The sequence below is a fragment of the Pagrus major genome, chromosome 15 (assembly GCF_040436345.1).
Source record: "Pagrus major chromosome 15, Pma_NU_1.0".
Lineage (NCBI taxonomy): Eukaryota > Metazoa > Chordata > Actinopteri > Spariformes > Sparidae > Pagrus > Pagrus major.
The window spans coordinates 11140851-11156102 of NC_133229.1; the positions used below are offsets into that span (position 1 = coordinate 11140851).

General features: G+C 41.2%; 1 protein-coding gene across 1 annotated transcript in view; it reads left to right on the forward strand.

The window, feature by feature from the left end:
- itga9 (integrin, alpha 9) overlaps positions 1-15252 on the forward strand; it is a 55504-nt gene that overhangs the window by 23306 nt on the left and 16946 nt on the right. The window contains exons 16-17 of the mRNA XM_073481309.1: positions 13012-13164; positions 14887-14963. Coding sequence (XP_073337410.1) covers positions 13012-13164; positions 14887-14963 — 230 coding nt within the window. The remainder of the gene's footprint in view (positions 1-13011; positions 13165-14886; positions 14964-15252) is intronic.

Here is a 15252-nt window from a genome sequence, read left to right on the forward strand (position 1 = left end):
CTTGCCTTTGATTTATTGCTCGTCTTGGTAAACATGCGTTAAGTATCCCTATGTTAGACGTTCTGCACTTCTCCTGTGATCACATCTCATGGCATGTTTACGTCTTTGGCGGTTTATCAGTCGTCATCTCCGTGTTTTTTACTCCAGCATTCCCATCACAGCGTTGTGCACGTGAGCCTTGAAACCGTGCCAAGAACCGATTCCATTTGTGGTCATGAGTGGTATTGTGTAGCTCTGTAGATGCGTCGCAGTCTCCAAGGAGGAGCTAAAATAGGCAGTTAAAGCCCTGCCTGTAACAGTTGTCTGTTTAATTTAGCTCGTAAAGTATCCTGCTCACTTTCCCCTCACTCTTTCCTCTGGCCTATATTCCGCTGAGTATGTGCCCTATATCTCATGTCCCCCTAACATTTGCTTGGCACCACCGGAGTATTTAAAGGTCCATCAAACTTTACTCTGATGACTGCTGCTGTTATTGGGTCAGCTGCAGGATGAACATCTATCTGTCAGAGCTTAATGCCCCGAGGCCATCGGCAGTCTCATGTGACTGAATGGAAAAACTATGTGTTGGATTTGAGAAACACAATGCAGGAGATTTGACGGGGATGATGATGATGTATGGAGTTACAGAAGGAATCAGGTTCTTGGTATCATCATCTCTGCCAATTCAATTGACAGGAGGAAATGAATTATCCTGCTCGTGTGCCTGTTTGTTGGCATCACGCTGTAGCTCATTCATATCTCATTGGGCTTCATTTGGTGGACAGATTCATCTTTTAAATGCTATATTTTATTAGAAAACAAAGGAAGACAGCAACAAATAGAAACTATTAGAGAATTAGTCTGTGTTATGGGAGGTTTGTGTTCTCGTGCATCTATTAGGTTCACTGATTTAGTGTCAGCTCCACTTTTACAACTGCTATAACATATAACCTGCTGCCTGTATCCTCAATTGACTGATGATGACATTGGGGACTACCAAAATCGTTAAGTCCGAATAGTCCAAGGCAATCTGCAAAAATGCTGATAATCGTTTAATTGTTAAGCTCACGACTGTTTGCCATTTGTCTGTTCGGGCTCCACAATGATGATTTAAACACTTGAAGCAAATCAGCATATTTGATCAGGTTTGACGAAGCAGGCAATGTACTTACTGTGAGTTGCTTTGGATAAAAGCTAAATGAATGTACAGTAATGAGCTTAACAAGGGTCATCAAAGTTATTTTATAAGCAAAATCGCCAAATATTCACCATTTGCAGGTTTTTTCCAGCAGTGAACAACCTTTGGGTTTCAAACAAAAGAACAATTTGAATATCTGAAGTTGGGCCTTGGGAAAAATGTTCAGACATTTTGTAAACCAGTGATGATTAATTGATTAGTTCAGAAAGTGATTGTTTGATCGATACTGAAAATATGTGTTTGTTTCAGCTCTAGTCGATAGAGATCGTGACTCTGATGAGCAGTTTGATTTGATAGAAAATGATCGATCAATCTCTAGAGATTCCTCATCGACACTGACTGCTGAATTTCCCATCCTGGAAGACTTTGCTAGAACAGTTTTTAAAGGTATTTTTCCAGTTGCTTTACCCAAATGGATATGATGCCAACAGGTTGCGTGGTTCTCAGGACATTCTACTGTTTCTAGTTCTACACGTTTGTTTTGATTGACAACCTACATGACAGCATTAAAACTGCGTTTAAAGTTAAAACAAATGTTAAAAATCATTTACACTTGCTGTCTGACCTCAGTCTGCTCTCCACAGACAAACAGGAAACCTTAGAGAGTAACACAAGGCAGGAGTTCCTGTCACTGCATCCTCAAGAATCTCCTTCAAGACAGAGTCCCAGAGCCTCAACACTGTCTGGCATGTGGAGACCCGGAGCCGGGCCGCTGCCACACTGCCGGCTTTGTTTGCCTCTTTACAGTTCAACAGAAACGTGCAATTCCCTTGATGCCGTCCCCCCGGTTTCATTTACCTCAGGCCAAGAGAGCTGATACAATGAAAGTATATAGCAGGAAGTTAATCAAATCCAGCTGCCCTCTATTACACATGGAAGCCAGTCAACCATCTATTTATAAAGAATATAATGAAAAAAAGAAAAAAATTACTCGTGCAGTGCACCTTGACAATAAATCGAGTGGAAAATGTCACAGTGTCATCTAAATTAGTTCAGCTGAATGCTTTGTCTGCAAGTATTAGTGTTAATAGTATTTACTGGATACTAAAGAAGAGCTATTCAGGTTAAATTTAGCTCGGGGTAATATTTTGGTCAGGATTTCCCTACATGGTCGTGCCAGAGTGAACAGTTCTTCTGCAGGCTTGTTTTGGGAGTGCACAGCCGGCAGACTTTTTGTTACAGTTAAACAAATTTATCGTGTAGTTCCTCTCATGCATGTGCACTGAAGATATAAGTGAGCTATTATTTTCTGCTACGGCTGCTCATTAGACCTGCTCTGTGTTGTTGCCATAGTAAATCCATCGTCGTTACACATATCAAGAGCGACCAAAGGTTGGACAGATTTGACGATTTGTTGATTTTGGCAGCTTTGCATGCCGGGCAAAATGTTTCCCCAGTCTTTTGGCCGCGCCGCTGCCACACGATGCCACCGCAAGGCAACGTAATGGGTGGCCAAGTCTGACCACAATGAAAGAGTCTCTCTTGCCATGTTTCCCACATCCACTGCAGAGGAAACATGTATGTGTGCGGGTGTTCAGTGTGAACGTGTTGAATGTCAGAAGTGCTGCCTGTGACGGGCCCTTTGCTTCACCGCACAGAGAAGACAAAAGGCTGGGATTACTTCATCACTTGGCATCTCCACCAACCTGGCTGTGACCCCGTTATCATTTCCCACTGCTTGGCCCATTTGTTAATATTAGTGTATATTCCTCATGTGGTGACGTCAACATCAACTTCGTCTTCCTGTATAAACAGGCAAGATCCGCCACAAAGGAAGCAGCACATACACAAGAGATTTGTTTACATCCGGCAGAGACTGGTACCTGCCCTGATCAGGTGGATTTGACAAATTTGTGTTTAGCGTGCTGCAGTTTTATCTGCGCTTTGTCTGAAAACAACGGCGCCAACAATAACAGTGTAGTAAAAGTGCCCCAGATTTTGAACACAGTGACGGAATCAGCTGCAGGAAGCATCTGGAGACCTCCTCTATCACCAGGATGGAACAGACTCACACACGAAAACACACCAAACTCCACTTTAAAAACGGCACATTTTGTGCTTCTGTTATCTCATCCATCAGAGGGTTGTTCTCTCATGAGATTGAAACAGCAAATCTCACTGTTTGTAATTACAATGTAGTGTTGTTTGAACTTATGCAACGTGATGCAAAAATCAGCTGCTGTGAACTTTAACTCCTTTTTTTTAATAAAAGAACTTCAAATCTTTAGAAAAATGTGCCTCAGCGATTAATTACATAGGAGTGCAGATAAAGGGCTTCCTGTTTATGCTCAAAGACAGTTTGTCAGGATGTTGAGCAAAGTTAATCTCTCAGATACAGGAAGCCATCAGATGCTTGTTGTTCAACACAATTCAGAAATAGAATTGTGTTGCTTTTAGTTAGACGAGCAAAACCGCATGAAACATTTTCTGTGCACAGAATTGACCCTCCGCCATTTTACTGTACAACAAATAGGGGGCAGCGTGTCAGCAGAGTAACCACTAATTGTTGTTAACTGTAGCTTCTGTTAGCAACTTAGCCCAGTTCACCTTGCAGGCACCAGTTCTGACTGGGAGCTTGGAGTGGTACTGCGAGACAGGACGGACCAGGGGTAGCTGATTAGCATGCTAACTTCAGTAGATATCTCTGCAGTCCATTACATAGACCTCTATGTTATTTATTATTATTATTTCTATGTTATACCTCTATGTAACTTGTTATTTCTTTCAATTTTGTTGACAGTTTCAGTTCATATTTGAATGATTTAAACGAAATGTCTCACATATTGCGCCTTTAAGTGTCCAAAAACTCAAAAATTCACTTTAGAGCAAACCACTATGTGTTTATTATAAAAGTAATTGTGAACAAGAGAGTGATTTAAACACAGCTTTTATCTCACTTGGTTTGAAGCATTATTCTTTTTTTTGTGTGTTCTTAGTCTGGTTTTTCTCATTAATAGTAGAAGTAGTAATATTTCCATCATTGTAGATATAAACAGAGTTATGTGGTGACTAAAGCCACCTTGTCTCTTTGTAATTCCCAGTTCTCAAAACCCAAAGCTGCTTCCTTAAAAGGACCTCATCTGGATTCTTCCCTTTTGTTCACCTCTGGGTTTGTTTTGCTTCCTAGGAGAGCCGTGCACGTGTCCTTGTGGTGACTCCACACTCGTCACTCAGATTACAATAGAGATCAGTGAAAGGGTTAAAGGTAGATAGACATGATGATGATGATGACTGGAGCCCCGGGGTCAAGAATTTAGGGAATGAAGGGGCTATAAAACAGAGCATTTAGGGCTAATTTCCCTTCGGTTCAGCTCCTGTTGCTGCTGAATTTCCAGAGCTCAACTTTACGGTTCATTTCAGAGTGTTTTCAGGAGTATAAAGCTCTTAAATGTGATGTTGTAATGACGCTGGAAATAGCACAGAAATAAAATAAAAGTGTTGAGAATATCAAAATGTGGGAGTTGAGTGAGGAGGAACTGAGATATGAAAGAACACATCTGTGTATTTATGGGAGGCTGGCTGGATTTCAGTTCCAGACATTACACTAATGTGGCTATAGTTAGCATTGGCGCTAAATCAAGTTGTTGTTGATAGTATGTAGTAAAAATAACACGCTGATGAATTTGGTATGTTTGAGCAGTGAACCTCTTCCATCTGCCAATTCCACCGGGGGGAAGTGAGGCACCTTTTCTCTCCTCCTTTATAAATCCCAGCTGTGGTTTTAACTGTCCGAGGGTCAAATGTTGAATGCCTTCTTCATGATGCATGCGAGGCCGTAAAAGTTTCCTGTAATTTGTGTTTACGTGAACGTTGTTTTAAAAAGCAATAAATTCAATACACTTGGATCCTAGAAGGCGTAAACGATGTATATCTGCACCTCGGGGATCCTAGATGAGGAGAGTTGTTTTACTAAAAGGCAAAGAGGTGTGTGTTTTTGTTTGTGTGCTTCAGAGTGTGAATATCATGTAGTATGCACTTCTGCAAATGCATGTTGCCGTATGCAGTGAGCAGTGCGTTTGTTCGTGAGGGGGACTCATGCATGACACTACAGATGGTACACGTTTCCTGTCAGTTAAGTGATGGTGCTCCTCTGTCTTTAGCCAGGAGGAAATATGTGTTTCGCTCATGGGAAACATTACAACACACAGCCGTATCTAGCAGCACTCAGTCTCGCTTAAGGTTAGGATTTGGTAGATTTATGTTTTCATGGAAATTGTAGTCAGGATTCAGTGTTCTGTCTTTGAAAAAGTTGTTTTTTTCTCTCACATTCTGTGATTTTTGTGGGTGGTAGAGCTCCATCAATTTATCGATTAGTTGATCAAAACCAACTTCTTCTCTGCTGTTTTTCATGCAAAAATGTCAAACATTTGCGTCTCCGATTTCTTACATGTAAGGATTTGCTGCTTTTCTTTGTCATTTAAGACAAGTTTTGGGGGTTTTCGACTGTTGGTGGGACAAAAGAAGCGATTTGAAGATGACACTTTTGGCTCTGGGAAATTGTGATGATCATTTTTCACTTTACACCAAAATATTCATAGTTTAAACGTGAAAATATTTATATTCATTTGGCAGATTAATGGATAATGAAACAAATGGTACGTTGCAGCCCTAAAATTCTTGGACTATTCTAATCAGGGATAGCAATGATGGATGATCCTGCAAATGTATCATCAAACTGGACATGAAGTGGAAATATGAGACACTAATTATTAAAAATGAAGGAATGGAAAGAAAGGGGAATGGAGGGATTGAGCTGAGAGTTAGAAGTGAAGGAGAAAATACTCTAGATTCAAACTCCATGACTCCAGGGTCACCTGACACATTTATTGTACCTACAATTGTGATGTCAAAATACATTCCTGTCCTCATTTTTTCCATCTTGTCGAGGTGCCACACTGGGTTCTTTTTTATTTCTTTGTGCCAAAGTTCATTGTAAGAACTATTTACTCCTAATCCCATGAATGTACAACTGTGTAAATCCACTCATTTGTTTTCATTTCTAACTAAATTAGCCTAATGAGAAGAATTATCCCTGGAGTAGCTCTCAGTAATAACAACATATTTGCTTTCTGTCCTCGACACAATGTGCGATGGACTCTGAACCCTGCTGTGCTCTCATATGAAACGCTCGATGTGTGTTTGTGGTCACAGTGTTTGTGTATTGATGCACAACAGGCTGCAGTGGAGCTGCAGTGTGTGATTTATCAGGTTGGTGCCTGACCCTGGACAGACATCTGAGAATCACTCACTGCCTCGTACACCAACATCAGACAGGCTGAAATATTTTCCGTTAGTTGGAGTAAACATGGCTCATGTTGAATGGAGCTGCATACATTAGGTATGACTGCTAGTCTGGCATTTTCACATTACTCAGAATAGTTTGGTTTTGGACGGGCTGAAGGTATTAAAAAGTGCATTTTTTGTTGATTTGTAACTTTACTTAAACCAGACGGGCCGTTAAGGACACTGTTACTCTCACTGACTCATTTAATTGTTTCAGACAAGAGGCCTGGCTTAAATTGGCTAAAATCTGTATTTTTTTATAATAAGAATATATCAAATGACAATGTGAAAACAATGTAACAGAAATCACGCTTAATGGGCTTCACTGAGTTTCATAGTGAGAGAGTTATTCACTGAATGGTTCGCTCATACAGTGTCCTACTCGGCACCAAACAGCAGACAGGTAGCGACAAGCTGGTGAACATAGTGGAGCATTTAGCTCAAGAGCCAGATGTTTCCATCTGGAGAGCGGAGAGCTAATGTATGCTAATGTTTGCAAACAATATACTGTTCGCTGTATGAACATAAAGGGGATGATATGTCTTTTTTATGTTCACAAAAAATAAGTTATATTTACAATGGATCAGATTATTATGAACATTGTCTCTTGCATGAATAAACCCACGGATAATTATCATAATTCTTTGCAGTTTTGGTGTGTTTTAGCTCCTTTCAGCTCATTGTCTTGATTTTACAGCCTGCAACATTACTGTTTTAGTCCACTCTCGCTGCTGCTGTCATGGGAGTCGTTTCCAAGCACCTGTTTGTAAAAGCAGCGCCAGCTGCTAGTGAGCATAGTGGAACTTTCAGCTAAAAAGCTGTTTATTTTCCATCAGGAGATCAAAATAAAGCTAACAGGGTATTATATAGTAGACTTATAATCACCAGGGGACGGAAACTCAACTCCAAATGAATGCAGATGTTGCTCTGTGTCTGCTAGATGTGTAAATAAGCAACTATTTACTGACATATTAGCATCAAGCATCATCAAGTTCATAACATGATAATATGTCAGTGCCTCCAAGTGTCCAGAAAAATCAATTAATGCTAAACTAACACCAGAAACATGACAAAAAGACCTCTAAATCAACAAAAACATTACAAAAGAAGCTAATTTATTTTCTTAAAAACTTACGCCAGACAAGTCAATGAGGGCACAATGCTGGGCGCAGGAACTGAGCAATAAGGGCACGGTTAAAATAACAAAACAACAAGAGGAAAAGCACATAAAGAACATAACAGTAAAAAAAACTCCACCAGGTTCAGAGGCAGCTGTGTTCATTCTCACTGAGAGGTCCTTGACAGTGTCCTTGAAGGAAGTTTTTCACATTTTTAACCAAAATATCCCGTCACGAGCAAAAGCAGTTCGAAATGAGGGGCTGCTCCTCTGGGAAGTTAAGCAGGATTTTAAAAGTGGTTCACAGCAGATAAATCACAAGCAAGAGGGGATTCAACCAAAAATAATTCTTGTTAATACGAGTGTGCACCGTGGCAGTTGTGTCTTTTTAAGAAGCTCTGGTGACAGGGCAGGCACAGACTTCTCACCTTTCTGCCATGACGCACGGGACCAGAAAGATTTACAGCATGAGGATCATTTTCACGGACAGAATGAAGCTGTTCATATTTGATTCCTCCAATAACTTTTCTTGCTGAAACAATTGGACGACACTCTGTCCTCCTCCTACACGGTTTGTCATTCTAGGCTTCTCCACATCTGCTAACCTATTCTGAGCCGAGCAGCTGCTTTAGATTGACCTGTAGTCGATCGGGCAGAGAGTTACACACTAAAAACTTCAGCGATTGTCTCATTTCTTCACTTTTTTCAAGGACAAGCAGAGATAAGCTGCTTGAGTGCATGTCTGCCGTATGCTGCGGACATTATTGTAAATAATTTCAATTTCAACTTGTCTCCTGGTGTCTCAGTATACACACATAACCCCAACCTCTGACAGGCTGAATCCATTCATCACTTAGCTATAAAGCTTTTTTCCATTCCCTGGCGTTTAGCCCTTGAATGAAATGGCCTCAACCTGCAAGTCATCCAAACATCCATTGTCCTAAAAAGGAGTGCTGTGTGCGCGTTTCTCTCACGAGTTAATAAAGACTTCCCATGACCGGGCTTAAGCTATATGCTTTTGAGGGAATGGTTTGGCTGAGAGAGCAGCGCTTGTGTGTTCCAGCCAAGCATGAGGCGTTTAAAACTGAGGATCAGAGCCTTTCGCAGCCTGACGTCATCCTCCCCGCACCCACCGTGGTGGAGCTGCTCTGTGTGCATGAAGGGGCAGCTTGGTGCGTTGCCATCTTGTTGATCAGATTAACATGTGAGAATCAGAGCTTCCAACACGAGCTCAAGTAGAGTTCAGAGCAAAATCTATGAAATATGTTCAACCAAGTCCGATTAATACACTCAGTAGCTGCGTTTATGTTCCTGAAAACATGCAAGCATAAAGTGTGAAGGGGAAAGAACGGATGGTAAGTTGGGAGTCATGCTCTGCCGTACCAAATAAATGGGTCCAGTGTGTGAACATAAACAGCAAGATAGTAAATTGGCAGGAACCTTGTTCCACAGAGAACGGCTGCTTTAGGTGAAGGTTTGCTATCCCAGTTGTTTTCTTTCCAAACATGCAGAGTCACAAGCTGTCCTCCATCCTGTGAGTGAACCCTATGAATATGCATACAGGGAGAAAGAGTTTGTATCAAGTGTGCCATAAATGATCCGAACATGCAGATTCGCCGTCCTATCGTTGAGGATTTACAGTTTCCAAAGTACGGTGGGAACTGCTGGAAAACTGTTGCTTCCCGCTGAGTTTGCTGGCATCACTGCAGTATGACTGGAACCAATAAGTCATTTAGTCCATGGGTTGATGAGAGGGTTCAGACCATTTTTAAAGTGACCATGGAGGAAATGTACCTTTTTCATTGGCACTATTCCCCTCTCTAAGGATACTGTATAAAAAGTACTTGTTTAAAGCCATTATGTTGGCACCCCGCAGTGGCAGTATCAAAACAGACTCAATACAAGCTCCTAACCTTAAAAAATGAGACTGAAAATATTGCGTTAATTGCACAGATTTTAACCAGAATGAAATGGTCCATCAAATTTGAATGTCATTTTCAGTCAATAAGAAGGTAGGAGTAGTTAACAGTTCTCAATATTCAAAGTTTCTCTTGTAGCCATTTTTCTGTCACTACTTCTTCATGGATGTAGCCAGGTAACTAGTGAGCTATATGAGAGGATGATATCAACATTTTTAATCCTGTTTAAAATGCTGTGATTAGTCGATTGTTTCTCCGTGCAGCAGAAACAGCCACTAACATCAAACCTATTTGAGTCTCTGAACATTGTATGTTGGTGGTCATTCAGAGGTCTGGAAAAAGACTTATGCCACCAGAATAATTTAAAAGATTATAATTGCCTAAAGACGACATAAGTATGCATAAGTACACATGGATAAGTAAAACGTCTACACATACTGGCTTTAAAGCAAGACTTGGCCACAATTGGTAGTTACAGGACAATGGCACACTTCATTTTCCTTCCTTTTTTCAGGATCAGGTCAGTTGCCTTCAAAACTTCAGTGGCCAAACCTGACAAAAATGAAATGTAGTGTGTACGTCTTGATTTTTAATGGTTGTTTTGTGATGGTAGAAACATGCTAAAACATAGTGAAACTGAGGACAAGTAGAAAAGAGTCATAAAGTCAGCACATACTGACTCAGTAATGTCATCTGAAGCTGGTTTACACTGGCCAACATAAGCGACTGGTCATACCAGACTAAGTGAGGCTGTAGCGGCAAAACCCCTGACTGTATTAAAATGAGTAAGGGTGTGTTTTATTGCTCATGAGTTCCACTTTTCATTCATAGGAGGGAAACAGTTTTATTTCTTCTTTAAATGTCATATACTGTCGCTTTAAAATTGTCCAAAACACATATAGACTTTAAACATAAATCCCAGAACTGCTCTATCTACTATGAGATCAGGGACCCACCCTGCAGCCTCTATACATGAATGAGGATTAACACAGTGGAAGTCTTTGAGCAGAGAATGAGCTGTCACAAGCTTTCTGTTGTGAACTTCACCCGCATGTAAGGAACAGTTGTTGGGTTCCTCACCATAAAATTATAGATACCAGGCAGTTAACACCAGCCGGTGTCCCCCAGGAACTCCTCTGTTCCACAAATACAGGAATTAAAAGCAGGATCAGGAGGGAGTAGGTGACTGGGCCAGGGGCGTGGACTCGGGCGGGGCAAATGGCAACATTGATCAAGGGATAATAAAAGCTGAGACCAAGTGTTGCCGAACGGCCTCCGGCACTTCTAATATGAGCTTCCTGTGAGTCTTGGGAGCTCTCCAGTTAGTTAGCAGTCTGTGTTTGAAGAAAAGTGATCCTGTATGTGCACAATAATAGATGCTCTGTTAAAAAAGATGTGGAAATCCCTCCACAGCACAGAGTTTAATGGAATGATTATGCCTGTTTACTTGTGCACTCTTTAAGCATGAGATTGCGCAAAAGCACCACATTTCATTTGGAGTCATTACGTCTCTGTTGTGCTCTCCTGTGGCTTGTGAAAATGTGAGATAAGCGGTGGGAGTTTGGGGCTGGAGGCCCGGGCAGTGGACTCCCAGGGGGTCAGTTCACCCGGAGGCCAGCGGACAGGGGCGAGTTCAAGCATTCTGCCTTTAATGGCTATTGAGGCTGAAGGCTTTGCCAGTCCTTCACATGGTTTACCACCACTTGTCCAGCACTGACTACAACATTGTGTCATGTTACCTCCCAGCTGAGCCGACATGCTACTAGAACAACACCGTCTCTATAAGTCCAATGAGGCATGAACTGCAGTCGAGTGATGGATGTGAGGTCAACCTCTTGCCTCTGAGCCTTGTTATTGACCAGGTCTGCTGTGGTAATGACAACTTAATGGTGTCCGTCTCAATTAGAACTTTAAGGATCAGTTGATTGGTTGATTAAAAGACTCTTTTCTGCTACTATTTTAATGATTGTTAATCATTTAAAGTTAGATACCGGTCTGTTCATTTGCCAAACTAAGATGCTAAACATACCAAACTTTATTTGAGCATTATAAATGGACTACAACTGTCATTTTGTGGTACGGTCCTGGTTGTATTATGACAAATACATTGAATCTTGAATAGTTGTTTATCGTTACCATGTTAGCATTGTCATTGTGAAGATGTTAATATTCTTATTTTAATAGTTTAGCCCCACTAAGCTGCAAGCATGGCAGGAGACTTTAGCAAAAGATCAAAATATTCACTGGTTCCACCTTTCAAATGTGAATATTTGCTGTTGTTCTCAGTTTTATAAGATAATGAATTCTACTTTTTTAAAGGTGCAATATGTAAGTATTGGCCACCCGTCAAATTCATACTGCACCTTTAACCAAACAAAGACATAAAACTGTTCAAATCTGATGATATTATCAAGGCCGTGCCTTTATCTGTGTGCAGCACCATTTCCCAAATGAGCCCCTGCTGTTTTTTGTCTATTCATGTCCTGCGCTAACGTTCACTCTTTCCTGCTATAACTCTAACTGTTGATGAGTTGGGTGGGTTCTCCGCTGCTGATGTCTAATGTGTTCAAAGCCCAGACTGGCTCTGCGCCCGCCTGCTTCCCTGAGGAAAGAGGACGGGTGGGTGGACACTGGAAAAAGCTACGATAATGGACAAAAGACAGAAAGTGCAAAAGAACGAGTGGCCCGAGTGACCACCGGATAACACAGGGAAGCCCTTTGTGTTTAGATTGTGGGTTTGGCTGCATGTTGGTAGACATCAGTTGAGCTAAAGGACACAGGTTGCCTATGGAGTTTGTGTGTGTTTTGCTATGGCTTGTGGTCACTAAGGGCTGAGCCAGACCCACCGAGCCGCCTTCAAAGACCTGAGTTAAACCGTGATGGACAGACGAGATGAAAAAGACACTATCTTCTTTTCCCATGTATGTCTTTCAGCGCTGTCAGCTAATGAAGATATGGGATTTGATCACATTTAGCTCTCTGTTTTCATTCTGTCTGCATTGTTTCCAAACCTGATGCCAAATCAAATACTTCTTTTGTGGTCTTACATGGAGCCGCCAGAAACGCAAAGAAATCTCTCAGACGCAGAGCCAGCAGCTTAAAAAAAAAAAGATCCATGTTTGTTTGCTGAGAACTTAGTGGTGGCCCTGCTTTTATTACTTTCTGAAAATGACACACTGATAAATAAAAATAATTGATGGGAACGTTTGTGTCCCCCGTCCATTAAACCAGTTCAGATCGGATTGGTTTTGTGGTTCTTCAGTATTTTTACATCTGTGGATCTTTGGCACAGTAATTGCAGTGATAACATCACAACCAGACTGTATGATCTCCCCGATAATCTGCTGTGCAATCAGTCTTTGCGCCAGGCGTCGATTACAGAAAGATGTTTAATTACCATAATTACCCAGGCTGTTACATGACAGTTGTCTTTTCTGCGGTCAGAATCAGTCTGATGTCTATGGTGGGACAAATCCTCTGCAACAGCCCTGTTTTTGTTTTTGTGCTCTCTGCAGAAAGATGTGAAGGAAGTGTTCACAGCCATCACGTTCGAGGTGGTTTACAGTCTGGGGAAGCATGTGCTGACGGGACACCAGGAGCGAGATCTGCCGGCGCTCACTCCGGTGCTACGATGGAGGAAAGGAAACAAGATCGCAGTGAGGAACGAGGTAAATCACTCTGAGAAACATATGATTATGAAATCTATTGGAATTTAATTTTATATGTAAGAGAAATCCTTAATTTCAGTTAATTTCTTTATTGTAAAAAAGTTAGATTTCCATATTTTTTATTGTGAAGCATTTATTGTGAAGTGCCATATAGATACTATGAAAGTATCAAAATCCACGGACAACAGCAGAAACTGTCTTAAAACAAGCTGTCAAGATGTCACAACTATACAGTCACCGCCCTTAGCACGGCTGTGGTGGCAAAAACAAGAGAGGGGCTGGGGCAAAAACATGGACAGTGGACGGTGCCTGCTCAGGCCTGTAAGAGCTAACCAATCAGAGCAGACTGGGCTTCCTTAAAGAGACAGGCACCAAAACGTGTTCAGTGTTCAGACAGGGCTAATCGGGGTGCAGCAGCAACCGGACATCATGAGAACAATAATGTGTTTTTATAGTATGAACCTGAAAGTGAGCATAACAGGGGGACTTTAAGGTATCAAGGTTTCTCAGTGTCTGATGTTGTGCAGTTAAAGTGAATTTAAAAAAAGATCAAAATATTGTAACAAACAAGTGTGTTAAAAAGTGTGATGATTCAAAATGAACCCTGACCAGTTTTATGCTTCATTATCTGCACATTTTGTACAAATCTGATACAGTTATTATGTGGAGAATTGTTGTCTGTTGTTGCATTAAAGATATCAGGAAACTCTTCTAAGACAGATGAATACAAACCTCTTTTAACCATTCTCAGTGTATATTGCAAAAGATATTTTTCTTATGAAATGATTGCATTGGATATTTATTTTTCTGTGGTAGGGTCATGACATATAACTCATCGTTACAGTGTTTAAAACTTAAAATTGTATTATAGCAGAAATATTAGCAGTGAGATTCAGAATCTCTTTTACAGCGAAGTCCTGCTCAAGACAGCAACATAACAAGTTTCACATAAAGGAACAAGGGTCTGACTGGAAACAATCAGCAAATTGCTTCAAGTCAATATTATATTAAATGTATTACTCTGAGCAAGAACATGATCAGAGGATTTGTCACACTTTCATTTAAATATAGTGTCACAAGACACATATGTTCATAAGTTATTCAAACACCATATCATCCTTTGAAGTAGAAAAGCTTCAGATCAGGCGTGCTGCAGCAGATGAGGACAAGAAATCAGTCAGCTCTTGTCAGCTAATTCAGATTCTGATGTAGGTCATCTCCTCAATTGATAATAAAGAACAAAGTCGCCCCTCGGACCACAGAAGGAATGAAGGAAATAGCTCAAATTGAGGTTATAATGATTCGGTGTTGGTTACCGGCTTATTATTGTCAGTGTTAGCTTTTCTTGAGTGGAATCCAAAAAGACTGATTCATTTATTTTCTTTGCAACCACCTCTAACCTGCCCCACATGTGTTTCCCCACTGTCTGCACTTCTGGAAACACGGAGGGATTTGCGTCTCTTAGCACCTACAGAATCCATTTATCTGAAGCTCATCAACGTTACATCAAACTTCCCTGCTCGACTTAAGTTTCCTTTCATGATTTAAACCGGAGACCATGCTCTGACTGATTGAAAGACAGATCAGATGGAGTAAAGATTGTGGCCTTCAGCTCCAACGACAACACAACACTGCCCCCTAGTCTGAATGTGTAGTTGGTGTGTTCAGTGCACGGCCAGCATGAGGTCATATGATCTGTGTACTTTGCTGTTTCCTCATCAGACTTGGTTTGAGAAGAACTGCCTGTCAGACGACTGCGCTGCAGACCTGAGGCTTCATGGGAAAATGCTGCTCTCCGGGTAAAAAACCTTCGACTTCACAGTTTACATTCACTCTCTGTCTTGGCCTTTACTTCAGCACTGAGGAAGCGAGCTGACGTCATAGGCCATGTGGGTGTGGGGAGTGGAACCATGACGCATGCTTGGAGGATATCCATATGTTTTTCCATACTTAGGGAGTTCCCTCTCTTTTTATTGTGTGTCTTTGCCCTCTGTACATTTACTGACGGGATGTGTCTGTCTCGGCAAACCGTACCCCTCACATATATTCTTTGTTTCACTCCAAAAACAAAGCCACTCCTCTTTGTTT